The following is a 27,311-nucleotide window of genomic DNA, read 5'->3' on the forward strand; positions in this document are numbered from 1 at the left end:
GGGTAATGTTGAAAAGGAACGGTGAGAGGGAATATCCTTGCCTTGTTCCTAATCTTAGTGGGAAAACTTCTTGTTTATACCATCAAGTATGATATTAGAGTTCTTGTAGATATTCTTTATCAAGTTGAGGAATTTTCCCTCTATTCCTAGTTGACTGAGTTTCTGTCATGAATGGGTATTGGATTTTGCTATGTGTTTTCTGTATCTATTGATGTGATCATGTGATTTTGCTTCTTTAGCTTATTAATGTGATGGATGACATTAATTTTCTGATGTTGAACCAGCTTTACACATCTAGAATCAATCCCACTCGACTGTGATATGGAATTCTTTTAATTTAGTTTTTTAAAGACTTATTTATTTTAGAAAGCATGTGTGCACACAGGCAGGAGGGGCAGAGGGAAAGAGAGAGAGAACCTGAAGCAGACCCTATGTTGAGCACAGAGCCTGATGCGGGGCCTGATCCCATGACCCCAAGACCACAACTCGAGTTGAAACCAAGAGTCAGACGCTCAACTGACTGTGCCACTCAAGTGCCCCTATAGTTCTTTTATGCATTCTTGGATTTGATTTGCTAATATTTTGTTGAGCATTTTTGCATCTATATTTATGAGAGCCATTGGTGTGTAGTTTTCTTGTACTGTCTCTGGTTTTGGTATTAAGGATGCTGGCTTCATAGAATCTGTTACAGTGAATCAGGAAGTATTCCTTTTATTTTTGTCCCCTGAAAGAGATTGCAGAGAACTCGTATGATTTCTCCCTTAAATGTTTAGTACAGTTCACCAATGAATCCATCTGGGCCTGGCACTTTCTATTTTGGAAGGTTGTTTGTTGATTCAATTTCTTTAACAGCTTTTTAGGCCTATTCAGATGGAGCTCATGTTTTGAAAAGCCTAATATATCACCTGGCATCAGTCAGAAACCTGAGAGACTCTGCTTTTAACTAACTAAAATATTAACGATACTGACAGGTGCAGAAGTCTCCAGCCACGCCAGTTTGGGGCAGTTTGGAACTGGGTTCACCTCTTACTTGGTGTGCTTGGGTAGGTGTTTCCTTATTTGGGAGATGGGGGTAATGAAAGCTTCTCTTTACAGGGTAACTGAAATTTAAATGAGATGCAGACTGTGAATTGTAGGGCCTGATGGCACACGCTCTTCTTTGGGGATTGTTGTTTGAGTGTAGCCATCTGCCTTGGAGCCTATCTTCATTTTCCTTCATCTGACTTGGTGGCCGAGAATGGAATCTCACAGTATTGGTCGTCTCAGTTCTCCATCCTCAGCCAGATCCTCCTGCCGTCTGCCCCCAACGGATTTCATCCTCCAATATCTGTGTTTCCTGGCAAGCATATGTCTTCCTCGTGGGCAGCAGGCTTTATTCTCTGTGAACAGGACACGGAAGCAGGATAGGGCAGTGACTGAGCCACTGGGTTCTGATCCCAGTTTGGCCACCAACTACTTGTATTATTCCTCCCTTGGTTTGCACGAGATTGTACGAAACGATTACAGTTGTGTCTGTACGACTGCCCTGTAGAGGAAGCCAACTCTGCGAGCTGAGATGCATGTGCAAAGGTTTAAGAAAGCACTTCTGAGCAGAAAAGAGACATTTGGGCAAAGCAAAGGTGGGGTGCGTGGTGGTGCCGCCCTGCCTCAGTGATCTGTGAAGCTCCTGTGAGCTCTGTACAAACCAGAGTGAGTGACAGCTGAAGCTGATGGAGCGTAAGTGCCCCCGCATGGTCCTCACGTGCTCGCCAGGCGAGGGGAGTAGAACTTCGATGGGAGCTGAGCGGACACTCGCGGGTCTGAAGCACAGTCACAAAGTTGCTCCTTGTATGGGTAAGTGATAAAGTTGGCACTCAAGGCAGAAACCTCTGTCGGGTTACTCCTGGACATCCCGTAGGCTGCTCAGACATGCCATGTGCAGACATGCTGTCTCTGGATGGCACGGTCGATTCTCTGCCGTTGACACACAGGGTTGTTTATTCGTACATGCCCGATGAAGTAGGTAACTTGGGCTTTAGGTCTGTGTTGTAGCAGCAGTATGTACCTTATATGCAGAATCCCATTGCTTGAGGGCCTGAGGGGCCGGGACTGGCTCAGGCAGTAATAGATGCGTGGGTCTCATCCTCTAGAACCTTTCCCCCACCTTGTGGTGTACATGTGGTTGAATGCAGGGGACGTGGTTGTGCCCAGGTCACAACTCCACTGTAACACTGCAGGGAGGTGTCATCTGAGAACATAGACAGGATTATGGACACCTGTGTCTTGGGCATTTTGATACTTCACAAGGACTCTGGATGTGAGGGTCTTCAGGACTCAAAATATGTGCCTGTTGTATACATCCTAGGTTCTGGTGTTTATATTTGACTTGGGAATTAGAGGTCTGGAAGTGAAACTTAGAGGCTAGGAATCTCCTATTTTGTTAATTAAAAAGGACTTTGAGATCTTTAGCGAAAATTCAATAGACATTTTCTTTTTAAAACTGGTTTGCTTTTACAAAATAACTTACAACATTTTTTTCTCAGTTCTAGAGTTCTTATTAGAGCCAGGTATGTGTTCTTTAAGATTTGAATGAATGTATGTATGTACTCAAACATACGTTTAAATTTGAGTATATGCGTTTAAAGGATTCTCAGAGTGCATGGTTTTGTTTAGAAGTGGTGGTGAGATTTGAACAGATCTTGTCTGCATTATACAAGGTGAACGTCTGTACACGTCATTTCCCCTGCTGGAGGAAATTCTGCCCAAGCCATGTAGTGCTGTGGGAAGTTTCTGGATAGACTTGGGGTTCAAATCCGTAGTCCTGTTCTTAAGTTCTGTGTGCTTAGAAGTGACTCATCAAGCTTTCTGATTCTTGGTTTCCTTGCAGTTCTTTGAGAGGATAGAGGGGATGCTGGTAAAGCGCCCAGCTCCTAAAACATGCTCGGGAAGTGCTGTTGCCCCAACTTCTGAGATCAGATAACTTGCCCCCTTTCCCATGTGTTGGCTTCTCATACTTCCTCCTCTTCTGTTTGTCTGACCTGGACAGTGGGGAAGGCACTGCTGTCTCAGTGCAGGGACCTCTAACATCTTGCTGGGGATACCTGGATTTGCCTCTCTCAGTCTGGGTGTGGCTTTGCAGAGTTCACCCTTCCACAGCTTGTGTGAAAGGTCTCATCCCATCTTTCCTTGCTTTTCATTTCCTGCGGTAGGTGTTGCTCCCAGCCAAGTGCGTTGTTTCTTTATTCTTGGTCCTATCAAAATTCATAGTGAAAGTGGTAAAGATCCGTGAGAATGCAAGTAACCAAGATTTGGAGTGTGAGAAGCAGTTCACAAGGACGCGAGCTGATACTGGAGATTTTGGGGTGAGGGTGGGGAAATCACCCTGCATCTCTATGCTGTTTTGAGGGGGGATTGATTCTGCCCAGTGTGGAAGATTCCTCAGAATGGCCACCTGGGCCCAGTAAGACTCTCAGGAAGAAATGCTGTCAACAGGCCCAGGTCAAGGAAGCACACATTAAACAGTTTCTGAGATGTGATATGTATTCTGCATTAGGTTTTGCTGCATATTTTTTTAAGTTTATGATGTTTTAATAAGCAACTGAAGAATAACAGGTCCTTTTAAGGCAGGAAAAATCTTTCTATAGCTTCATACCTGGAGTCACCTTGACTTTTTCACTATTGCTTGTAGATTTCTTTCTTTCTTTCTTTCTTTTTTTTTTTTTTAAGATTTTATTTATTTATTTGACAGACAGAGATCACAAGCAGGCAGAGAGAGAGGAGGAAGCAGGCTCCCCGCCGGGCAGAGAGCCCGATGCGGGGCTCAATCCCAGGACCCTGGGATCATGACCTGAGCCGAAAGCAGAGGCCTTAACCCACTGAGCCACCCAGGCACCCCTCTTGTAGATTTCTTAATGATACAGTGGAAGGAAAAAATAAAACTTACCGAGTCCAATATGTTTTCCCTGAAATGAGAAAGAAACCTTCTAGCGGACTGCTCAAGAGAATCATTTCTAGTTTGCGTTTGGTTATTCTTACTATTTTTGTGGTTTAGTTTCCCTGTTTCTTCCTTTCAAACTGGAAATTCTTAGTTAGTGTGCCCTTTGGCCTTTAAAAATAGTCCCTCTCTGTGCACTGGTGCTCTCAGGAGCTTTCCCCAGCTCTTCTGGGCTGGCTGGCAGTTGAGTTGGCAAGAGACTTTTCCAGGACCCCTTTCATCATAAGAGGATACTTTGTAGGTGATGTGACTCTTTCGTGGTGGTGACCTTTATTTTTTCGAATGTCCTCTGAGGCCCCCTGAGTTACTTCAGTCTTCTTTTCATTTGGTGATTTCATGAGGTTCCATAAACACTTGTCTTATTCAGGCTAATTGAGCATTAGCTGTGTGTTGGGCTGTGGGATAGAGGTGAGGTAGGTAGAAAGGTAAACAAACACTTGGTCCTAAGCTTTGGGCGCCTCCCAGATTAGTGAGAGGGGTGATGACTTGTGAGACCTTGAGCTGTCTACAGAGTTGCGATGTCACGGAAATGAGCGAGAATCTCTGGGGGCAGCTGGTAAGGTGCCGATGTGACATTGGAAGGTGCTCTTAACGCGTGAATTAGGGGTTGCATACCTAACGGGGGTTGGGTGGGTAGGAGGACGGTTGTGTGAAGTCTGGAGAGCATGCAGGAATGTGAGGGACTGGGCAGCCCTGGATGGAGCTCACGAGGCACAGTGAGGCAGCCGGCAGTGTTGAAGAAGAGCATGGAACGTCGGTGGGAGCCAGGAGTGATTTTAGTCTTTTGGCAGTGGTGTTTTTCGGCCATTATTTTTAAGTAGAAAGAATGTATAAATTGGGGTCTTAGGACAATAACTATTTTTATATGGGCTATCTTGGAGTTGGGGCAGCTGGTTAGGACTCTTGTGATGATTCAGATGAAGTCTAGTAACCAAAACCTCTGCAGTGACAGGAGAATGGAGGGAGGTGGGAGTCTGAGAAAGTTGTAGGGAAAAGAATCTATAGGTTGTGGTGACCTGTTTGTACCTGAGAATGAGGGAAGAAAGACAAGTGCAGAATAGCTCTGAACAGACCTTGCTATCTCTTGTCCTACCGTGGCACATGGGAGAGATTTGTTCGGCATTTGGGATAAAGGGACTGTCCTTGGGGCACTGCCCAGCAGTCCAGACAGTGGAGGGATCCACATCTCTGCACACGCTTCCCTCCTTCCTTGCAAACCAGTTGGGAATCTTGCCAAGGGCTCCAGCTTGGTTTTCTCGGGGGGGTCTAGATTCAAAAAATCGTTGTTGCCCTAGTGGCTTTACCCTTCCCTGCTATGTAATTATTAGGAAGTGTCTCCACGGTGATCATTATTCTTGTAATTTAGGTAAGGCTCTGACAGTTGGAATTTCAACCTGGGTCCTGGGATTTCAAGTCCTGCTATTTCTGTGCTGCTGTAAGGCGCAGGTGTTGTGTCATGAACTACAATGTAGGATCCAGAAACAGGTCGGTTGGGTGGGGGGGAGAATTTGTCTTTGAGTGTCTTGAACCTTAAATGCTCCACAGAGCCTTGTTCATGAAGAGTACTGGGGAGTTGCAAGCACAGAGCCTGAGCGCTGGCCGAGTGCTCAAGGGAGGAGGAAGGAGTTCAAGACGTGGCATCTGCGGCAGTGGCTGGGAAGTTCAAGTACAATAAGGGATAAAAGGTGCTTGCCTGTGGAAATGGGGTAACTGATGACAGAGTAGAACTGACATATTTCTTCTGTCAAAGGCCAGATGGTAAATATTTCAGGCTTTGAGGGCGGTAGGGTTGGTGTTGTGACTACTCAGCCTTCTCGTCGTAGCACAGATCAGCCACAGTTGGCCCATAAACGAAGGGTCATGGCTCCGTGGCACTAATATAGAAACATGCAGTGAGTCTGTTTGCATAGTTTGTCAGCTTAAAGGAAAGGAAGGGGGGATGGAAAATTAGTATTTATTTAGTACTTGACCACATGCTAGACAGGCTATATTTAACCTTGAGGTGTAGGTACTAACCCCATTTTCAGTTGATGGAGAGACCCAGGAGTGGATAATTTGCCCAAAAGTTGTGGAGCTAGTTCCTGGCTGGCTGGGCCTTGAAGTTCTGTCAGCCTGACTCCAAAGGCGCCGGGCAGTTCCATTTCACCTCATCGCTGCCCAGAAGGGCAGCATTTGGTCGGACTCCTCCCGGCGGGGACGTGAGGCATGGAGGCAGTCAAGCTCTTCATCCCCATGACCTTCAGTGACACTGGGGATTTTTGCCTCCCCCTTGTATAGTTTGCTGGTGCTGCCATAACAGAGTACCGCAGAGTGGGTGGCTCAAAGAACAACAATGCATTTTCTCACAGTTCAGGAGGCCTGAAGTGCCAGATGAGAGTGCTTACAGCTTTACTTCTTCCTCTAGCCCCTCTCCTTGGTTTAGAGGGCCTCCTGCTCCCTGAGTCCTCACGTGGTCTTTCCTCTGTGCCTGTGTGTCTTGGTGTGTGTCTGTGGGTCCAGATTTTGCCTGTAAAGACACCACGTAGATGGGATTAGGGCCCACAGCAGTGGCCTCATTTTAACTTAATTACCTCTTTAAAAGCCTGGTCTCCCAAGTACAGTCACATTTGTAGATACTGGGAGTTGGGCCTTTAACCCATGAAATTTGGGGGAACACCATTCAGCCTGTAACAACCCTCTTCTTCTGCAGTGGATATCAGAGGACTGTCAGGAACACGGCTGGAATTCCTGAATACAGAAGATAAAGGCATTGTCCTGTATGTGAAGGTGTCGGTTACCATATGAGCCTTGAATGGACTTTTTTAAACATAAACTTTTAATTTTATTTTAAAGATTTTATTTATTTTAGAGAGAGAGAGCAGGGGGAGAGGCAGAGAGAGAGAGGGAGAGAGAGAATTTCAAGCAGACTCCATACCCAGCGTGGGGCCTGACCTGGGGCACGATCTCATGATCCTGAGATTATGGCCTGCCAAAATCAGGAGTCAGACGCTTAACCAACTGAGCCATCCAGGTGCCCCTAAACTTATTATTTTAGACTAGTTTTAGATTTATAGAAAAAGTTATAAAGGTAGTTCAGAGTTCCCATCTAATACATACCCAGTTTCTCCTGTTATTAACAGAGTACATTAATGATATATTGTCACAAATATTTTTAAAAGGTTTTATTTATCTATTTGACAGAGAGAGGGAGAGAGAGCACAAGCAGAGGGAGAAGGAGAGAGAGAAGCAGGCTCCCCACTGAGCAAGGAGCCTGACATGGGGCTTGATTCCAGGACCTTGGGATCATGACCCAAGCCAAAGGCAGATGCCCAACTGACTGAGCCACCCAGGCACCCCATATATTTTCACAATTAATAAAGTAATACTGATACATTATTATCAACTAAAATCTATGCTTCATTCATATTTATCTAGTTTATAACCAACACATCCAGGATTTATTCAGGGTCCCACATTACATTTATTTGTATGTCTGCGTAGGCTCTGCTCAGCTGTAATAGTTTCTCAGACTTGACTTGGTTTTGATGACTTGGGCAGTTTTGATGTGTACTGATGGAATTTTATAGGATGCCCCTCTGCTGGGATTTGTCTGATACTTCTGTCATGATTAGACTAGATTTAGGGGGTTTTGGAGAGGAAGACCGCAGAGGTGAAGTGCCCTTCTTATCACAACGTGTTGATGGTGAACACCAGCAATGTGACTTCTCACAGTTTATGTTAACTTTGGCCACCCAGCCAACATAGTGGTTTTCAGATTTCTCCATAGTGAAGTTACTCTCTCTTCTTATGCCACTCTCCATATCCTACTCTCTGGAAGAAAGGTGCTGTGAGCAGCCCACATAGGAAGGGTAGGGTGTTCTCCTCCCTGTCCTTGACAATGAGGTATCTGCATAAATTTTGGATTTTCCTCATGGAGATTCATTTCTTCTTCCCCATTCAGTTATATCAGTCTGGAGTCACAGGTAGATGACATGTCAGGTTGCTCTGTGAGACGGCCAACTCCGGGACCCTCAGCCCTTCTGCCCTACATGTTGCCTTGTGGGCTGCGCTATAAGTGAAGGGAAGCTCTTTACAGGGGCCAGAAATGTCAGAATTCTGTGAGGCTCGGCCTAAAACCTGGGCAAAGAGCTGCTGTCTCGGCAGCTTAATTCCTCCATGTAGACTGTTGACCTCATGGGTGTTACCTGAAACCATCAAGAAGAAGCTTTTGTCGGTTTCACTCTCCCAACTCCTAATGGGTGCAAGCATTGTTCTCCGATGATGAAGAAATGCCCTTGTGGATTTGGTCTGAAAGCCACATTGAAGCAGCGCCACCGTGTGGTAGATGCTGAATGATGAGTGTGTTCCAGGAACAGTGTCTGCTTAGTTCTGGGACTCTTTGGACCCACGTCCTTAAAAGAGGCTAACTTCCAACTTTGGCTTCATACGTCACCAGGTGTGCCTACAAAATAAACACTTGAAGGTTAAAATTCTCAATAGTTTTTTCTTTTGGCATAGTAACTGCTAACTTTGCTCACCCAACCCAAAGGGTGTCTGGGTAGCTTAAAGTAAGCTTTCTTTCTGATTATTCAAAATTTGCTGAGACATAAAAGTGGCACAGGTTGAAACCTCGAACTTCTGGAGCTGTTTTTCTTTGGCTTGGGCAGGTTGGGGACTGATTTTTAGAGTGTCATTCTCCTTTGCTGAAGGGTTTTAAGGTGTTTGAGCCTGTGGGGAAGGCAGGCAGGGAGGCTGCTAACACCCACCGTAATGTGTAGGAATGTGGGGGTGGGGTGGGGCTTCTGGATCTCTGCCCCCTGGAACATTCACAACCACAGGAGGAGTCTTCGGAATGGGAGGGGTTGGGGAGTCGGTAGGGTAACTTAGAGGGCCTTGTGATTGACCTGGTGACCAGTAGCAAGTGCTACGCTGGAGGTCAGCATGACTGCCTATTGGAATTGGTTTAAAGAGAAAAAAATAAAAAAGCTACTCGAGTGGCTACTCTTGTTGTCATAAGCCAGTGTGGAATCAGGAATTCCAAATTGAATGTTAATCTTTTTTTAAAAAAAGATTTTATTTATTTATTTGACAGAGAGAGAGATCACAAGTAGGCAGAGAGGCAGGCAGAGAGAGAAGGGGAAGCAGGCTCCCCACCGAGCAGAGAGCCCGATGCGGGGCTCGATCCTAGGACCCTGAGATCCAGACCTGAGCCGAAAGCAGAGGCTTAACCCACTGAGCCACCCAGGCACCCCTGAACATTAATCTTGATCAGCTTTTGAAAGTGAGATAAAATTGTAGTTGTTTCGGTGGATAAGAAAAGTTCTAAAGAACCATACTGTAATTCTGTGGGCAAACCCCGCTCCTGGGGTTGGGACACAGAGAGACAGACGTTGCTGGAGGGGTTTGAGAGGGCTCTGTCATGGCAGGGGCTGGCTGCCTATAAGGAGATGTGCCCTGCCAGTGGCTCTTCAGCTAATTCTTTGTCAATGGTGTCATGGGTTCCCTATGTCATCTGTGAGGGCAATTTGTCCTGTTCAAACTGAAAGAGATAAGAGCTAAGCCTCCAGATACCACTCTGCGGCTGCTCTTTTAGGCTGCTCTTTTAGGTTCCCGATGTTTCCACGAGGTATTTCAGATAATGGCAGTCACATGCTTTCAAGTGTGAGCTTCTCACCAAAGAGGTCACAGAAGAACATTTGCCTCAGGCTCACAAGCCCAGTCTCTGCTCTGCTCTTGCTTTCAGTGTCCGATGAGCCTGTTGTGGGACTCCCTGGATTGTCAGGGGCCATGAGTGTGTGGCCTGATGCACCAACCTCTGGCCATGTACAGCAACACCATGGGCTGCTTCTGACCTTAGGGAGAGTGTCTCAAAGCAGAGTGCCGCCTCTTTTCAGACACCAGGAACAGAGAGGAGTGAGTTGTCTGGGGGATGCTAACAAGAATAGCGTGATGACCTTGGGGACTGTGGTGGCCCATGGAAGGTTTTAGAATTTAGCTGAAGGACTAGAAATGAATGATGGCTGGTTTTGTTGGCTGGTAATGGTTGTGAGAGGGCATGGGCTATGGACTGTGGTAAACTTGGAGTTAAGGGAATTTTTAGGTCCTCTTTTCCTCTCTCTTTCCCTCCTTCCTTCCATCTTGAACTCCTTCCAGTGAGCATTTTGAAGGTAAGAGACTGACTTTATACTGTGGAGAGAACATTATTAAAAGGAGTCTTTTGATGTCTGAGAGCAGCATTTTGTATACATATGATGGTAAGGGTTTCAAATTACTGTTCAAGGTACTGTGGTTAATAATTTGAAACATAGCTTTCCATAGCCTTTAAACTCAATTTATAAATCTTATATTTATAATCTAAAGTCCTACATTTAACATGAATTTCACTTAAAGCTAAAAATTACATATTGCAAATAGGAATCACAAAGCTAATCAGTCCTGATAGGCCACATTTTAAAAAACATTAAAAATTCTCTATTAGGGGCGCCTGGGTGGCTCAGTGGGTTAACGCCTCTGCCTTTGGCTCAGGTCATGATTCCAGGGTCCTGGGATCGAGCCCCGCATCGGGCTCTCTACTCTGCGAGGAGCCTGCTTCCTCCTCTCTCTCTTCCTGCCTCTCTGCCTATTTGTGATCTCTGTCTGTCAAATAAATAAAATCTTAAAAAAAAAACAAAACTTAAAAAAAATTCTCTCTTAGACATATTCCCTGAGTATGTCAGCAATGGCAAAGTTATTCTAAAGGTAACACTGTCCTATCAATACTTGGAGTTTGACTTCTTCAGCTCTTGATTTAATTCTCAACCTTGCTGAGGTTGTAGGGTGACCAATATGATTGATCAGTTCAGGCATGTTGAGGTTGGGGCCAATAATTGATTATTACAGTTTATTACTATATTAGGATTAAGTTTGGTTTCAATTAAGAATGATCAAATACATAATAAATAAAATAAAAATTCATTCTTCTCTTGTGAATGGTCTAGAGTTAGATGATGCTGGGCTGAGGTGACTTCAAGGTATCTGTTGTCAGGGAACCAGGCCCCTGTCTTGTGTCTACCCTCTCCCTCTGTGTTAGTTTCCTGGGGCTGCTGTCACAGAGTACCACAGGCTGGATGGCTTAAAACAACAGAAATTCATTCTCTCACCGTTCTGGAGATCAGAATTCAGAAATCAAGGTCTTAGCACAGTTGTACTCTCTCCAGAGGTTCTGGAGAAAATTGTTTTTGCTTCTCCTAGTTTCTGGGGGCTCCAAGGGATCCTTTTTTGTGCGGCAGCTTCCCTCCAGTCTCTGTCTTGACATGGCTTTCTCTGTGTGGTGATCTGGTCTCCCTTTGTATCGTTTGTAAGAATAGTCATGATGGTACTTTGGGCCCACCTGGATAATCCAGGATGATTCCTTCACCGCAGAATCCTTAGCTTAATCGCACAAACCACTTTTCCAAATAAAGAACATTTACAGGTTTCAGAGATTAGGTCATGGACATATTTTTGGGTGCCATTATCAGCCTGCTGTACCCTTCTCCCTCAAGGTCACCTCAGGGTCTAGTATGATTGTTAGCGCAAGTCAGCATTTCCTGCCAGATGGAGGAAAGTGAGAAGAGTCATAAGGGGCCCCTCTCAGCTTGGTCGGCTTGTTTTAAACACTCTTCCTTGAAATCCCACCCAATACTGGATTTCCTCGCGGTGACTGCATTTACCTCGCTGCCAAGGAGGCTTGGAAAGACACTCTTTGATTTATTTAATTCCCTGTGCTGCTGAAGTATAATTTTCAAGAAGGCGAAAATAGGACATGCAAATGTAAAAAGGTCATATGTCAATAATTTTATTTAGCTCATTAATTAAAGAGGGAAATGAGTAAGCTGTTAAGGCCAGTTTAAATGAGAATTTGAATTTACAGAGATTTATATTCTCCGCCACACAACATTTGTTTCCATTGCTATGGACGGGAATCATTTGCATTGCTACTATGTTTTTGACAGTGTGCAGAACTGTGAAATAGTCCAGTTGCTAGTCAGTCAGCCCAGAGTGTAGAATGAGATAGTCCTGGAAAGTCTGCTATATGTAATCACCCCCTACCACCCAAATCAAGGGACACTCCGTCATCTCTCTGCCTCTTTCTATGTATTGGGTACTTCTCAAAACTTCTTTTAACTATTCTAAAATAGTTAGAAACTATGGCTTTCTTACCAGAGTAGAAGGGGATGGTAGATGTTGGAACTGGCCTTGTTGTTCTCTCAGTAGGTCAGAGATATTTGCCCAGAACGGAGGCATCCTACAAGTAGTGCTTCTCCCCCGTATAGATGGATACCCTAAGTCAGACCTCTCTTTTTTTAATTAAAATTTTTTTCGTTTTTGTTTATATACAACGAAGTTTACTTTTTGTTGTACGGATCTGTGGGCTTTAACAAATGCCTGGGGTTGTGTTATCAGCACCCCAACAGTCATGGACAGAACAGCTCCCTCATTCCAAAATATTCCCTCAGGCTGCTCCTCTGTAGTCCACCCCTGCTCCCTAGGAACCACCGATCTGTTGTCTAAATCTGTAATTGCCTTTCCCAGAATGTCCCATAAATGGAATGATAGAGTATGCAGCCTTTTGAATCTGGCGTCTTTCACTGAGTATAGTACATTTGAAATTCATTTTTTAAAAAAGATTTTATTTATTTGAGAGAGTGAGCATGAGCAGGGCAGAGGGAGAGAGTCAAGCAGACTCCCAGATGAGCAGGGAGCCTGAGGCGAGGCTCGATCCCAGGGCCTGAGATCACACCCTGAGCTGAAGGCAGAGGCTTAACCGAGTGAGTCAGACATGTGCCCCTGAAATTTCTACTGTAGTGAGTATCAATGTTGTTTTACTTTTTACTGCTGAGTACTATTCCATTGTGTGGATATACTGTAGTTTATCCATTTACCAATTGAAGGACGTTTGAGTAGCTTGTACTTTTGGTAGATTATGAATTAAGTTGCCATAAACATGTACATGTAGGCTTTTGGCGTTAACATACATTTTCATTTCTCTTGGGTCAGTGCCTTATTGTGGAATCACTTGGTCCCATGGTGTGTTTAATTTTATATAAAAATGCCAACTCTTTACCAATGTGATTTTACCATCTTGCTTCCCCGCCAACAGTGGAGAAGAGTTCTCATTGATTTGTATCCTCACATCACTTTTTACTCCTCAGTTTTTTGTTTTTAAATCCTACCATTCTGCTAGGTACGTAGTGGTAATTCTCAGGGCAACCTAGTCAGATTGTAACAATATCTGTTGCTGATCTTTCAACTTATTCTTATTAGGCCTGTAAACCCTCTTATCCAGTGCAACAGTTCAGTTATTTCTCTATAGGACCTGTGGAGTCTGCATCTCTTGCCTTTTCTTGCCCTTGATCTTGTCACCAAGAACACAGAAGGATTGGTTGACATGGATGTGACAGGATCATGAGTACTATTGGAAGGAAGTGGGAGGATGGAGTGGAGCATTGTTTTCCTCTTCCCATTCCACGCAGGATGAAAGCTGCTTGAGGCAGAGAACCTTGCCCCTTGCTAGCTCCCTTAGAGTACTATTACTCAAGGAGTGCGCAAATACTAGTTCTGATGAGAAAAAGTGGCTGCGCTTTAAAAGAATTACACCTATTTGCTATAAACTGATAACTTCTAAGGAATATCCTGATTTGGGACCATTTTTTCAAATATTCAGCACAGTCACTACTATGGAATCCTGTTCTAACCTCTTTCATCTTTTCTGTTAAGGGTGGGAGATTTGGAGGTAAGGGAAGAGGTGGGAGGGAAAAGCATGCATCCCAATCCATCCAGAGGTTCCCACCTGTAGGCGGGTGCTCCATGAGCCCTCCCCAACCATTCAAGAGAGGGCAGGAGAAGAGCAATTATGCCTCACTCATCAGCACTCTTCCCATTCTTCCACAGTGGCCAGGTCCAGACTTCTTCACTCTCCTTCGATAAACCTTGGACACATACACACCATACACACACACCCCACCCTCACCCTATACAGGAACCCATCACAGACATAATGGCATCAGAAGGAGCCATCTGAAACTCTGCTCCATAATACCGATGAACAAAATTAGTGATTTAGCCAGCATGGAAGTCCATTTTTTACCTTAAGTGTACTAACTTGTGTGACTGTGGTAAGGATGGCTACCTGACTGACTGGTGGTGGTCTGCTCTTGAGTGTGGCCTTTTATTTTATTTTTAAAAATTTTTAAAGATTTTATTTACTTGAAAGAGAGAGAGAGCAAGCAGGGGGAGGGAGAGAATCTCAAGCAGACTCCATGCTGAGCGCAGAGCCCCTGCCCTGGAGGTCTGATCCACCACGAGATCATGACCTAAGCTGGAATCAAGAGTCTGATCCGTTGTACACCTAAAACTAATGTAACATTGTGTATTACATTTTAGTACTTCAATTTTAAAAAGTCAGTATTGTTGCCCCCCCCCCAAAAGAGTCTGATCCTTAACTGACAGCCACCCAGGTGCCCCTAGTTTTTCAAAGCTTTTATTTATTTGAGAGAGAGAGAGAGAGCATGCATGCTTGTGCTCTTGAGTGGAGGGGAGTTGACAGAGGGAGAGAATCTCAAGCAGACTCTGCTGAAGGTAGAAGCCTATGCGGGCTTGATCTCATGACCCTGAGAGCATGACCTGAGCAGAAATCAAGAGTTAAGTCGTTTAACTGACCGAGCTACCCAGATGTCCCCGGCCTTTTGTTTAAAAGCTACCTAACCTCGGGGTGCTTGGGTGGCTCAGTTGGTTAAGCACCCAACTCTTGGTTTCAATTGGGGTCAAGATCTCAGGGTTATGAGATTGCGCCCCTATGCCAGCCTCAACGCTCAGCTTGGAGTCTGCTTGAGATTCTCTCTCTTTGCCCTTCCCCCTTCCACACGCTCTCTCTCTTTCTCCAATAAATAAAATCTTAGGGGGAAAAACACTAGTTAACCTCTAGAGTCTGTATTCCAGATTAAGACAACTAATTGCTTTTAGGCAATAGCTTGAAGGCACCTGACACGCATTTATATCACATTATTTATGTTGAGGTGTTTGGAGATAAAATTTGGGCAATGTGATAGAGTTCTGTCCCAGAAATCTGGGAGCTCCAGGAGAGCGTGTCGATGTCTTATTCTCACCCTGTGCCTGGCGTGCAGTTGGTGCCAGTGGGTGCTTGTTGAGTAACCAAGTAAGGTGAATGAATGCATTTCCCTGTGTTAGTGCATAAAAACAGGTTCAGTACAGGAACAGCATGACAGACCGAACTGCGCTGGGACAAAGTGGAAACATGACTCGGGTATTGTGTTGAGCTAGAGGTTTATTATACTCACAGTGCTGTAAACATGCACACTGCAGACTGAGACTAGAAAATCATTGTCAACATTTATTTTAAAGCTGATTTATTGAAAGGAACGTGGCTCCATTTTAGAAATGTTTTCCTACTAGATTTAAGTGCCCAAATGGCAATGCACATTTATATCACACAGGGCCTTGTGCATTGCATGGAGTAAAGGCTGTGTGCCCTTCTCAATGCACTCTTTAAAAAGAGGGTATTCGAAATAGGAAAGAAGAGGCTTATTGAGAGTAATGTCAGGTAACTCTCCTATTTCAGTTACCATTAGCAGGTGACCCATTGTTTTCCTCTCACCTTCTGGTTGTTTGTTTTTTTTTTTAATTTTTAAAATTTTTAATTAACATATAATGTATTATTAGCCCCAGGGGTACAGGTCTGTGAATCGCCAGGTTTACATACTTCACAGCACTCACCGTAGCACATACCCTCCCCAGTGTCCATAACCCCGCCACCTTCTCCCTCCCCCCGCCACAACCCTCAGTTTGTTTTGTGAGATTAAGAGTCTCTTATGGTTTGTCTCCCTCCCAATCCCATCTTGTTTCATTTATTCTTTTCCTACCCCCCAAACCCCCCACGTTGCATCTACACTTCCTCATATCAGGGAGATCATATGATAGTTGTCTTTCTCCTGTTGACTTATTTCACTAAGTATAATACCCTCTAGTTCTACAAATGGCAAGATTTCATTTCTTTTGATGGCTGCATAGTATTCCATTGTATATATATACCACATCTCCTTTATCCATTCATCTGTTGATGGACATCTAGGTTCTTTCCATAGTTTGGCTATTGGGACATTGCTGCTATAAACATTTAGGTGCATGTGCCCCTTCGGATCACTACATTTGTATCTTTAGGGTAAATACCCAGTAGTGTGATTGCTGGGTCGTGGGGTAGCTCTATTTTCAACATTGTGAGGAACCTCCATGCTGTTTTCCAGAGTAGCTGCACCAGTTTGCATTCCCACCAACAGTGTAGGAGGGTTCCCCTTTCTCTGCATCCCTGCCAGCATCTGTCATTTCCTGATTTGTTAATTTTAGCCATTCTGACTGGTGTGAGGTGGTATCTGTTTTTTTCTTCCCTAGAATTAGTCTGAATTTCCCTAGACCTTACCAGTGTTGGGGTGTGGAGGAGGTTATACCCAGTGGTGACAACTCCGATTGCACTGAGTTACTATCCTCTCCCTGCACAAGGCCCCAGGCAGTCATAAAAGTGTTTCTAGAAGTTTCTGGAAGCTTCCAGGGGGCAGACCAGAGAAGTTCCTGCTGAGGTAGCTGAGGCACTTTGCCTGGTGCCTTGCCTCTCATCAGCTCCTAGTATACCCAGGCATGTGGGGTAGGGAAGCCTCGGGCTGCCTCTGTCCATCCGTGGAGTGGAGCCACCTCAAGCAGCATTTTAGGTTTTTATTTGCAGTCTCTTCCCTGCTTCTTGTGGGAGAAATTCAAGTGACGGACAACACATTGTGCTTGAAATTACCCTCCCTTTGGGTCGAGGCTTCCTGACTGGGTCAGTTCATTTTCTGGCTCCTCCTTCCCTCAAAGTGACTCTTCCCAAGAAGCTCTCACCGCTTACAGGTAGGGTTGTGGGTAGTCCCATCAGCTCACCTGCCCTGCCTCAGCTCAGCACGGGACAAAGCAGCAGGGAAGCAGGACAGCCCGTTCCCCGGGAAGGTGTTCCTTTCATGCCCTCAGGCCAGATATCCCCCTTTCTCAGTTCCAAGCATGTGTCTCTTCCTCCCTGCAACACTGGCCTTTTGGGATACAGGCAGGAGAAGGGTTAGACGTTGGAAGCTCTCAGTATCATGCCCTTTAAAAATCCCACCTGCCACAGTTCACCATTTGGGAATTAACTATTTAATGACATTTGCTTTAGTGATAAAGCTCCCCTCCCCAAAAGAAAATTCTCTTACTTATCCTTTTCATTGTTCCCCTCTTTGTATGAACATTTCCCAGTGTAAAATGAAAATCCCAGACCAGATAAAATTGACAGGAACCTTGTCTGAGAAAGTTCAAGATGCTTAAAAAAAAAAAACAACAAAAAACAAACAAACAAAAAAACACCTCTAAAATGATTGATAATTCAAAGTGTCACTTTTCCTCTCCAGATGTGAAAAATGTAAGACTGCATTTAAATGCATTAAGTAGCCTCAGGTGTTCTGTGTCCCAAATACTGCTTATATATATATATATATATATATATATATATATATATATAAAATTATTTTTAACTAAAACACTCTGAAATGAAAAATAACCCCTGCCCTTCTGTCTTTCACTGCCTGGAGATAAAGCCCAGTTTGGTTTATTTCTGCCATCCCTTTAAAAAAATATTCCTTATATGGCAGTTTCTAAGCAGCCGAATAGTCAGCTATGTGATTAAAATGTTAAAAAGAGCAGGAAAACTGACCGCTGGGAAAAGTATATTTGGAGTTTTACATAAAGGCTGTGGACTGAATGGGGAGAAGGCCTGCCTCCGAGGCTGTAGACTGACGTGATTCAGAGCGGTTCGCCAATCCCCCTCCCAGACACACACAGGCCCTTCTGTACAGTGGAAAGCGCTGGCAGGAGCTCTTCTCATGCAAGCTGCGTACGGGGAACCTGTTTAACCTCTCTGGGGCACCTTCTGTGTCTATCTTTGGAGCCCTTCATCTTTAAAGTTGAGGGCCCTTCCCCTGTATCAAATAGTAGAGAATGGGTGTGAGCAGTGGGGGAGACTGGATGAGGTAGAGAATCTGGAGTTGCTGTGAAATGGGTTATGATCGGGGCACCTGGGTGGCTCAGTGAGTTAAGCCTCTGCCTTCAGCTCCGGTCATGATCTCAGGGTCCTGGGATCGAGCCCCACATCGGGCTCTCTGATCAGTGGGGAGCCTGCTTCTCCCTCTCTCTCTGCCTGCCTCTCTGCCTACTTGTGATCTCTCTCTCTGTCAAATAAATTTTTAAAAAATGGGTTATGATCAAGAATGAGTTCCATTTATGACTGAGAACAATCCTCATTTATCTAAAACCTGGTAAATTGGGCAAGTTGGTGCTCCAGCCACACAACCGTAGGTCCTTCTCAGACCTGATGGAAGAAGGGTGGTCTTCTTTAGGGGCCCTGCCCATGGTGGCTCTGCTGTCCTACTTGATACCTTTGCTACTAAAGTGTGGCCGTGATCCCAGCCTTATACACCTAGTAAGGACATCAGAATCTTCATTTTTACAGGACTCCCCCACCCCCCACCCAGGTGATCTCTATACACAGTAGAGCTTGAAAAGTGCTTTATACCAGTGTTATGGGTGAGCTGCCCAGGAGTGATTGGGAAGTGAGGCCATCGTGACAGGGAAACATGTTGGCCTTTACCTGAGCTGAATTTCTCACATTTTTTTTTTTTTTTTTAATTTTGAGTAATCTCTATACCTGCCATGGGGCTTGAACTCAGAACCCTGAGATTAAGAGTTGCATGCTCTATGGACTGAGCCAGCCAGGTTCCCCTTGCTGATGTTCAAGCTAATACCTGATGGTCATATATAGTTTTTAAGGAACGCTTGCCTCAAAACACAGTAGCCAGCAGGGGCACCTTGGGTGGCTCAGTCCTTTGAGTGTCTAACTCCTGATTTTGGCTCAGGTCATGATCTTAGGCTTGTGAGATTGTGCTGGCCATGGAGCCTGCATGGTTGTCTCTCTCCTTCTGCCGCCCCCCCACCTTAAAAAAAAAAAAAAAAAAAAAACTAGTGGCCAACATACCATGCTTTCTTCATAATTATTATGTAGTATTATATTTTGGTTATTCTGTGGGGATTAACCTGATAGGTAAGGGGGGGAGATTATTTTACTTTAAGATAACTTATGCTTGGGAACATTGAACATTCTATTTTATTAAACAAAAATTTTTTTTAGATTTTTATTTATTTGACAGGCAGAGATCACCAGTAGGCAGAGAGGCAGGCAGAGAAAGGAAGAAGTGGGCTCCCAGCTGAGCAGAGAGCCCAATGCTGGTCTCGATCCCAGGACCCTGGGATTATGACCCGAGCCGAAGGCAGAGGCTTTAACCCACTGAGCCACCCAGGCACCCCTGAACATTTTATTTTAAACAAAAAGCTGCATCTAGAAAGGTGCTGGGCAGTAGTATCCCCTGAGTAAGATGGTGGCAGGGAGATGGAATTCTCAGTTTGGGTCCCTGTTGACATGGTGGCCACTTCGTTTTAGGGGAGTTTGTTTCAGGTGTGGAAATCAGTGTCACTGTGGTTTAATAGCAGCTCAGGTGTAAGATGGGTGCCTGGAGGTCACATGGCTCCTGCCAGCGTGGCCTCTCTTCTTGTCCTTCAGTCAGTCTGCTCAGCGGCCCACCACAGGGACCCTAGGTGCCCTTTGTGATGGTCGTCCTTTGGGTAGTGGAAGAAATAACTCCTCATTCTGGAGGGGGTTCCTCCTGTTTTCTCGGATCCCTCACAGCACTCTTCTTGTTCCAGTGGCTCCTTTTCAGGGTAGGGTCTTCCTCGACTGTCTGATCCTAGTTTGTATCTGAAGAGCAAAGAGGCTGATTGAAATTGCTGGCTACGTGTTGAGGACAGGCTTTGTGATACCATGGTTGGTTGGGGATGTGCCATGTCTTTCAGGGGATGTGCCCAACTGCTCACTTACTGGTCTTTTCTCTTGGTGACTTTCCCCAGAGTGGAATCCTCTGATGTCTTTCTGCCCTGGTGTGCGAGATTGCTGTCGCTGGTCTCACAGCTCGGGGTGGGGGGCATTGGGGACCCACCCCAATGGCCCACCAGTCTACATGTGGAATTTTTCTTAATCCCAGTTTTTTAGTTTAGCACTTAAGAGTTTAGCTCTTGAGTCTCTGTGCTCTTGGCATTAGGCCTTTCCAGAGCAAAACTCAGGCTACAGGGTGAGAGGGAATGCTTCCTGGTTCTGAGGGTCTGACTCTCCCTTAAATAGATTCTCAAGCCCTAATCCTGTGTGGCCCCATCCACGCCCCTGTCTTCAGAAGTGCCTCCCATCTCTGAGGCTGAGCCATCCCGTCCCCTACCCTAGCGCTAACCTTTTCTAGCCCACTCAATTCACTGCTCCTTGGCAAACTGTTTCCCACTCTCAGAAGTTTGGTTTCTTGGCTGTGGTGTTCTCCTCTCCCCATCAGTCTCTCTCAAATCCCTTTACTGCAACTCTAATGATGTTTTGGAAAGGAGTAAAGGCAAATGAGTGTTCATCTGGTTGTTTAATGGAAAGTGTGCAAGGAGTCTCTAATGAGTGATTGAGAGGAGGAAGGAACAAAACCTCTATAGTTATAAATTTTTCTTGTTTTATAGCATTTGAGGTTCAGCTCTTTGTGGAAAGCAATTTAAATAAGAGGATCATATTGGAGAGCCATTGCTTGCACCGGCATGCCTTGTTTTATGGCGGTTTGCTCTGTCACATTTCCTAGATGTTGCAGTTTTGAGATTGAAGATTTGTGGCAACCCTGTGTCCAGCAAGTCTTTTGGCACCATTTTTCCTACTACATTGGCTCACTTCATGTCTTTGTGTCACATGTTGATAATTCTTGCAATATGTCAGACTTTTTTATTACTATATCTGTTACTGTGATCTGTGGTCAGTGATCTTTGTTCCTATTGTAATTGTTTTGGGATACCATGAACTGTGCCCATATAAGACGGCACACTTAATTGATTAATGTTGGGTATGTTCTGGCTTTTCTCCCGTCTCTTCTCTCTCTCCTTGGGCCTCGGTATTCCCTGAGACACAACAGTATTGAAATTAGGTCACTTAATAACCATACAATGTCCTCTAAGTGTTCAAGTGAAAAGAAGAGTCCCATATCTCTTACTTTAAATCAAAAGCTAGAAATGATTAAGCTTAGTTAGGCTGAAAGCCCGGCCTCTTGCCCCAAAGAGTTAACCAAGCTGTGAATGCAGAGGAAAAGTTCTTGAAGGAAGTTAAAAGTGCTACTCCAGTTATACCTGAATGATAAGAAAGCAAAAACAGCCCTATTGCTGATACCGAGAAAGTTTTACTGGTCTGGGTAGAAGATCAGACTAGCCGCCACATTTTCTTAAGACAAAAGCTAATCCAGAGTAAGACCTGAATTCTTTTCAGTTCATGAAGGCTGAGGAGAGATGAGGAAATTATAGAAGAAAAGTCGAATGCTAATAGAGCTTGGTTCCTGAAGATGCCATCTAGGACTTTCCTAACAAGAGAGAAGTCGATACCTGGCTTCAAAGCTTTAAAGAGGACAGGCTGTCTCTTGTTACAGACTGATGGAGTTGCTGACTTTAAAGTTGGAATCAGTGCTCATTTGCCATTCTCCAAATCCTAGGATCCCTAGGCATTAATATAAATATATTCTGCCTATGCTCTATAAATGGAACAACAAAATCTGGATGACAGCACATCTATTTACAACATGGTTTACTGAACATTTTAAGCCCGCTGTTGAGACCTACTACTCAGGGTAAAATTCCTCAGAAAATGTTACTGCTCTTTGACAATGCACCTGGTCACTCAAGAGCTCTGGCGGAGATGTCTCAGGAGCTTAATATTTTTGTGCCGTTTAACACCGCGTCCATTCTGCAGCCCATGGTTCAAGGGATAATTTCAGCTTTCAGTTGTTATTGAAGCAATATATTTTGTAAGGCTGTAGCTGCCCCAGATAGTGATTCCTCTGATGGATCTGGACAAAGTTAAACTGAAAAGCTTCTGGAGAGGATTTACCATTCCAGATGCCATTAAGAATATTCATGATTCATAGGAAGTGGTCAACATATCGACATTAACAGGAGTTCGGAAGATGATTCCAGCCCTCGTGGAGGACTCTCAGCGTTCAGGACTTCAGTGGAAGAAGCAACTGCAGATGGGGTAGAAGTAGCAAGAGAGCTTGAACTAGAAGTAGAGCCCGAAGATGGGACTGGATTGCTGCGGTCCCATGATTAAACTTTAACGGATGATGGACGGTTGCTTCTTACAGATAAACAAATAGTTTCTTGAGATGGAATCTACTTTTGGCGAAGATACCATGAAGATTGTTGAAATGACAACAAAGGATTTTAGAATATTGTATAAACGTAGTTGATAATGTAGTAGTTGGATTTAAGAGGTTTGCCTCTAGTTATGAAAGAAGTTCTGTGGGTAAAAATGCTGTTAAACAGCATCACATGCGACAGAGAATTCATTCGTGAAAGCACCAATTGATGTGGCAGACTTCATTGGATTCTTACTTTAAGAAATGGCCACAGCCACCACCCTCATCAGTCAGCAGCCATCAACATCAAGGCAAGGCCCTCCACCAGCAAAAAGATTGCTACTCACTGAAAGGCCAGATGATATTAGTCACTGTTTAGCAGTAAAGTAATTCGTAATTAAGGTATGCACATTGATTTTAGACATAATACTATTGTATACTTAACAGACCACAGTCTAAACATAATGTCATCTGTCCTGGGAAACAAAAAAATTCATTTGACTCACTTTATTGCAGTATCTCCAATATTTAAAGTATGCCTGTAATCACTGTAGAATATCTCAATTCTTAGTAAAAGGGATGATCAGAGACAAGTATGAATAAAATATTGGTTGACTATCCCAAGGTCCGTGGATGACTAGGTGGTGGTGGAAGTGTCTGTTGTTCTGGCCTTTTCTAGGACTGCACGTTTCATCTGGGTTTCCTGCTTTTATCGGTGCCAAGTGCTGGTTGAGTACACGGGCTTCAAACCTGTTTGGACCACAGAACTCGTGTTTTGCATGTGTGGGCCACAACAAGCTTGTTTAACTAATTTGAGCCTTAGTTTCTTGACCTAAAAATGCAAGTAGTGCTCTTCTCCCAAAGTTACTACCACTGAATGAATTAATGTATGTAAGTGCTTAGCCTCGTGTGACCACTGAATACATGTTCTCTTTACTTTGATATTGCATATCTCCTTTCCCATCTAGCGCCACTGTTTAGTGTGCCAAGTGCTAAGCTAAGCCTGGAAATCAGATCCACGTCTTAGCTCTCCTGGATGTTCCCCTTGGAACAGGAGGCTTACTTGGTCATCTTACATCTCGAGGATATTACTGAGGCCCGAGCTGGGGAGGGAACCGTATTTGAACCTAGGTGGGTCTGCCCAATTCCAGAGGCTCTGCTCTCAACACTCTGACTCCTCAGTGCGGAGTAGTTCTTACAGGTAGCAGTTGGCCTCTGAGCCGAACACAGTGATAGAGCATTAGATGGATGGGCGTGGATGCTTTCTGAAGGCTCTGGGTGATGTTGGGGTTCATTGTTCCAGCCATTCATAAAAACCATTGTACATCCATGTGAGATGGCCCATGTTTTAGGACTACTCACTGTCAGAGACTATTTTTGAAGGATATATGGGGTAGGTAGATTGGAGCCTGTAAATAGATCTGCTTAGATTTGCTGTTACTATACCCTGAAGAGTTAAGGGGAGCAGAAATTTACAGGTATCTCTTGAGCATCCCTCAACCTTTGATCCTTCATCCCTCAACCATTGAGGGATTGTTGCTGTTTGGGATAATTTGAATCATTGGGCAGAAATAATAAAGGGCTTTACCTCCCCAGAGTCCTTTAAGTGGAAGATAGCAGATGGTAGGGGAAAAGATCCCTGTGATCTCTTTTACCACAGAGAAGAGGTCAGGGACCAAAAGTGTAGAAATGTTTTTTTTTTTTTTTTTTAGATTTTTTTTATTTATTTGACAGATAGAGATCGCAAGTAGGCAGAGAGGCAAGCAGAGAGAGAGGAGGAAGCAGGCTCCCTGCTGAGCAGAGAGCCCGATACGGGGCTCTATCCCAGAACCCTGGGATCATGACCCGAGCCGAAGGCAGAGGCTTCAACCCACTGAGCCACCCAGGCGCCCCCGTAGAAATGTTCTTGTGCTTGTCCTGATTCCATTTTTTCCTGCCCTGTTAGAGCCCTTCTTCCTAGTTTGTGGCTCCCCCATAGCAAATATGTTAAATTTTCCTTTATGCCTCTCCCCCCAGTCTTCTCTCCATGTATATTGATATAGGATATGTGTAGATTTTAGATAAAATCTGAGTAATGCTTTGTATTCTGCTGCATAGCCTACGTCCTCCATTCATATTGTGAACATGTTCTCCCTCTTACCTGTAACTGTTCCAATTTAACCTTTGAGAAAATCCCCTTTCGGACAGGGTTAAGTAAATTATGGAGACGGCCATGTGATTAAATACTGTTAGCCATTTAAAAACCATGATTTGTAAAGTTTGAGACACTATCCCTATTTGTCAAGCACCAAACGCTGCTTTGATAATGTCACCTGTTTTAATGTGTAATCCGTTGTAGGCGGCTGGGAACTGGGATATTGTTATACTGATGTAGATGCTTATGCGGGAAGCCTTTAGATGGCAGCATCTCTCACCACAAACCACAGTCTGAACAGAACTCCTTGGAGGCGTACGATGTTTCATGCCCAAGGACGCTCAGGACCCGCCTGATTCACTGGACCAGTGTGTGGTGACGGAGCCGAGGCCGGAGGGTTGGCTGAGCAGGAGGGAGGGCTGCGGACCCCTGGCTGCCTCCCTTCCCACGAGCTTTTCCCTCACTGCTGTGGAACATGCCCTGCCTCTGTGGCCCTGTAAAAGCGTACTTTAAGTATAAAGCAGCCAAGGAAAATGAAAGTCGAGTGGGTGATTCTGGGCCAAGTGTAATGTGATGCTTGAAAGGAACAGACAGGATGGGCAGTCTTTTCTTTTTTTATGTGGCTTCATTTAGATGTAATTCACATGTCCTACAATGCACGCATTTAAAGTGTACACTATAGCGGTTTTTAGTATATTCCCAAGGTCGTGCAGCCATCACCACTAATTTTATTTTATTTTATTATTATTGTTTAAAGATTTAATTTACTTGACAGAGAGACAGTGAGAGTGGGAACACAAGTAGGGGGAGGGGCATAGGGAGAAGTAGGCTTCCTGCTGAGCAGGGAGCCCGACGTGGGGCTCGATCCCAGGATCCTGGGAAACGACCGGAGCCGAAGGCAGATGCTTAATGACTGAGTCACGCAGGCGCCCCCACCACTAATTTTAGGACATGTTAATCACTCCAAAAAGAAGTCTCCTGCCCTTTAGGCATCACCCCACTAACTTGCGTATCTCTCAGCCTCTGGCAGCCATTCGTTGTTTCCATACATTTGCCTGTTCCGGATATTCCATACGCGTGGACTCCTATATAATATGTGGTCTGTGGGGACTGGCTTCCTTCACGTAGCATCGTGTTTTCGGGTTCCATCCTGTCGTAGCATAAATCAGTACTCCATCCCTCTGTGGGGCCCAATACTGTCCCTCTGCATGGACAGATCACATTTTGTTGTCATCATTTGATGGACGTTTGGCTCTCGATAATGCTACCACGAGCATGGGTGTGCGAACTTCTGTGTGAACGTGTGTGAGTCAAGAAGCGGAACTGCTGGGCCACATAATAACTGTGTGTGTAACCTTTTGAGGAGCTGCCAAACCGTTTCCTGAAGTGGCTGCACCTGTTCATTCCCGCCGGCGGGTGAGGGGTCCATTCAGTTTTCCTAAGAATTCCAGATTTTCCGGTGATAAGTTGAGGTTGAGGGGAAGGTGAGAAATAGGACCGACGGGCCTCTTGTGTCCCTGAGTTGCACGCCGGACGGGCTGCTGTGCCTTTTTGAAGGCGGCTCTGTCATGTGCCAAGAAAACCGTCGCCTTCCCTGCCCCACACAATCGCAGTGCGTCACCAGGGTGATAAAATGCCGGCGCTCTGTGGCCGCTCGGAGTGTGTGGATGTTACAGCCCGGCTGTTTGTAATCCTTGCCTCCTGACTTCCGAGATAGCAAGCAACCCAATCGTCTTTGTCCCAGTTAGAGACAGGTTCCAAATAAAAACCCTTTGCCAGAAGCTGTCCAGGTTTGAACATGTCAAAATCCCTTCCTTGATGTACACCAAAGACAGCTGTCGCGTCTTCACAGCAAAAGAGCAGCTTTTGTTTTTGCCAGAGTTGACATTCTCGAAACTGAGCTTACCCATTTCTGCTTTGGCAGCCAGGCTGGACGTTCCCGCGTCTGTCCTGGAATGATCGTGTGTGTGTTCAAGGGAGGAGAAGGGCTCTTCCTTGAGGCATATTTGGGTCCTGGTGAGGACACACACACACTGTACATGCCGAAGCTTTGTTTGCGTCTGGAAAAAATTAGCCACACTTAGATCTTTTCCACCACAGGTCCCGTCAGGAAGCCCAAGTATGTGGAAAGCCCCAGAGTGCCTGGAGATGCAGTTATAATCCCGTTCCGAGAAGTGTCCAAGGCAGCAGAGCCCAGTGAGAATGGTAAGAATATATTTTCAATGATTCCCTTCCCCTCCCCCAGAGGATTTTACATAATGACATTCCATTTCTGAGTGAAACTGGAGTGCCTCTTGTAGGAATGCTTTGCCAAACTGAATGTGTTTGGGAGGACTGCCCCCTGCCCCGGCCAGTTCCAGAGATGTGGTGAGCTAATGTAAATTCTTGGATTTATATACACCGGTAGGAATAGTTGAGTGGGTGCATATGCATTGTTTAAGGGTTGAGCCTTATTTCCTCTCAATTTTGACCTCCCTGGCATGGGGAGATAAGGAAAGCCAGTCATAGACGGTTTCCAGCACGCTGTTTTGTTTATGCTTTTTGGTACTCCACCGTTTGGAGAATTCAGCAGGCTTTGGCTGAAAACCTGACACTTTCACTGGACAAGTTTCTGATAACTAGCCTTCTTAAAAGCACTGGATAGCTTTTGAAAGCTTTTTGCTTTTTATCTTAATTTTTTATTTTAATTTTTTTTAAGATTTTATTTATTTATTTGATAGAGACAGCAAAAGAGGGAACATAAGCAGGGGGAGTGAGAGAGGGAGAAGCCAGCTTCCTGCTGAGCAGGGAGCCTGACGTGGGGCTCAATCCCAAGACCCCGGGATCGTGACCTGAGCCGAAGGCAGACGCTTAACCGACTGAGCCACCCAGGCGCCCCGCTTTTTGTTTTTTAAGATCTAAAGTTTTTCTTTAGGGAGTGCTGAACTAAGAGCACCCCACCCCCAAA

The 27,311-nt window shown here is 44.9% G+C and overlaps 1 protein-coding gene across 1 annotated transcript in view; it reads left to right on the forward strand.

Annotated features, from left to right (window-relative positions):
- Positions 1-27,311, forward strand: part of LOC111140662 (tetratricopeptide repeat, ankyrin repeat and coiled-coil containing 1) — a 139,901-nt gene that overhangs the window by 20,354 nt on the left and 92,236 nt on the right. The window contains exon 3 of the mRNA XM_022492870.1: positions 26,465-26,569. Coding sequence (XP_022348578.1) covers positions 26,465-26,569 — 105 coding nt within the window. The remainder of the gene's footprint in view (positions 1-26,464; positions 26,570-27,311) is intronic.

This window comes from Enhydra lutris, unplaced genomic scaffold, assembly GCF_002288905.1.
Source record: "Enhydra lutris kenyoni isolate GAN:26980312 unplaced genomic scaffold, ASM228890v2 scaffoldscaffold1, whole genome shotgun sequence".
Lineage (NCBI taxonomy): Eukaryota > Metazoa > Chordata > Mammalia > Carnivora > Mustelidae > Enhydra > Enhydra lutris.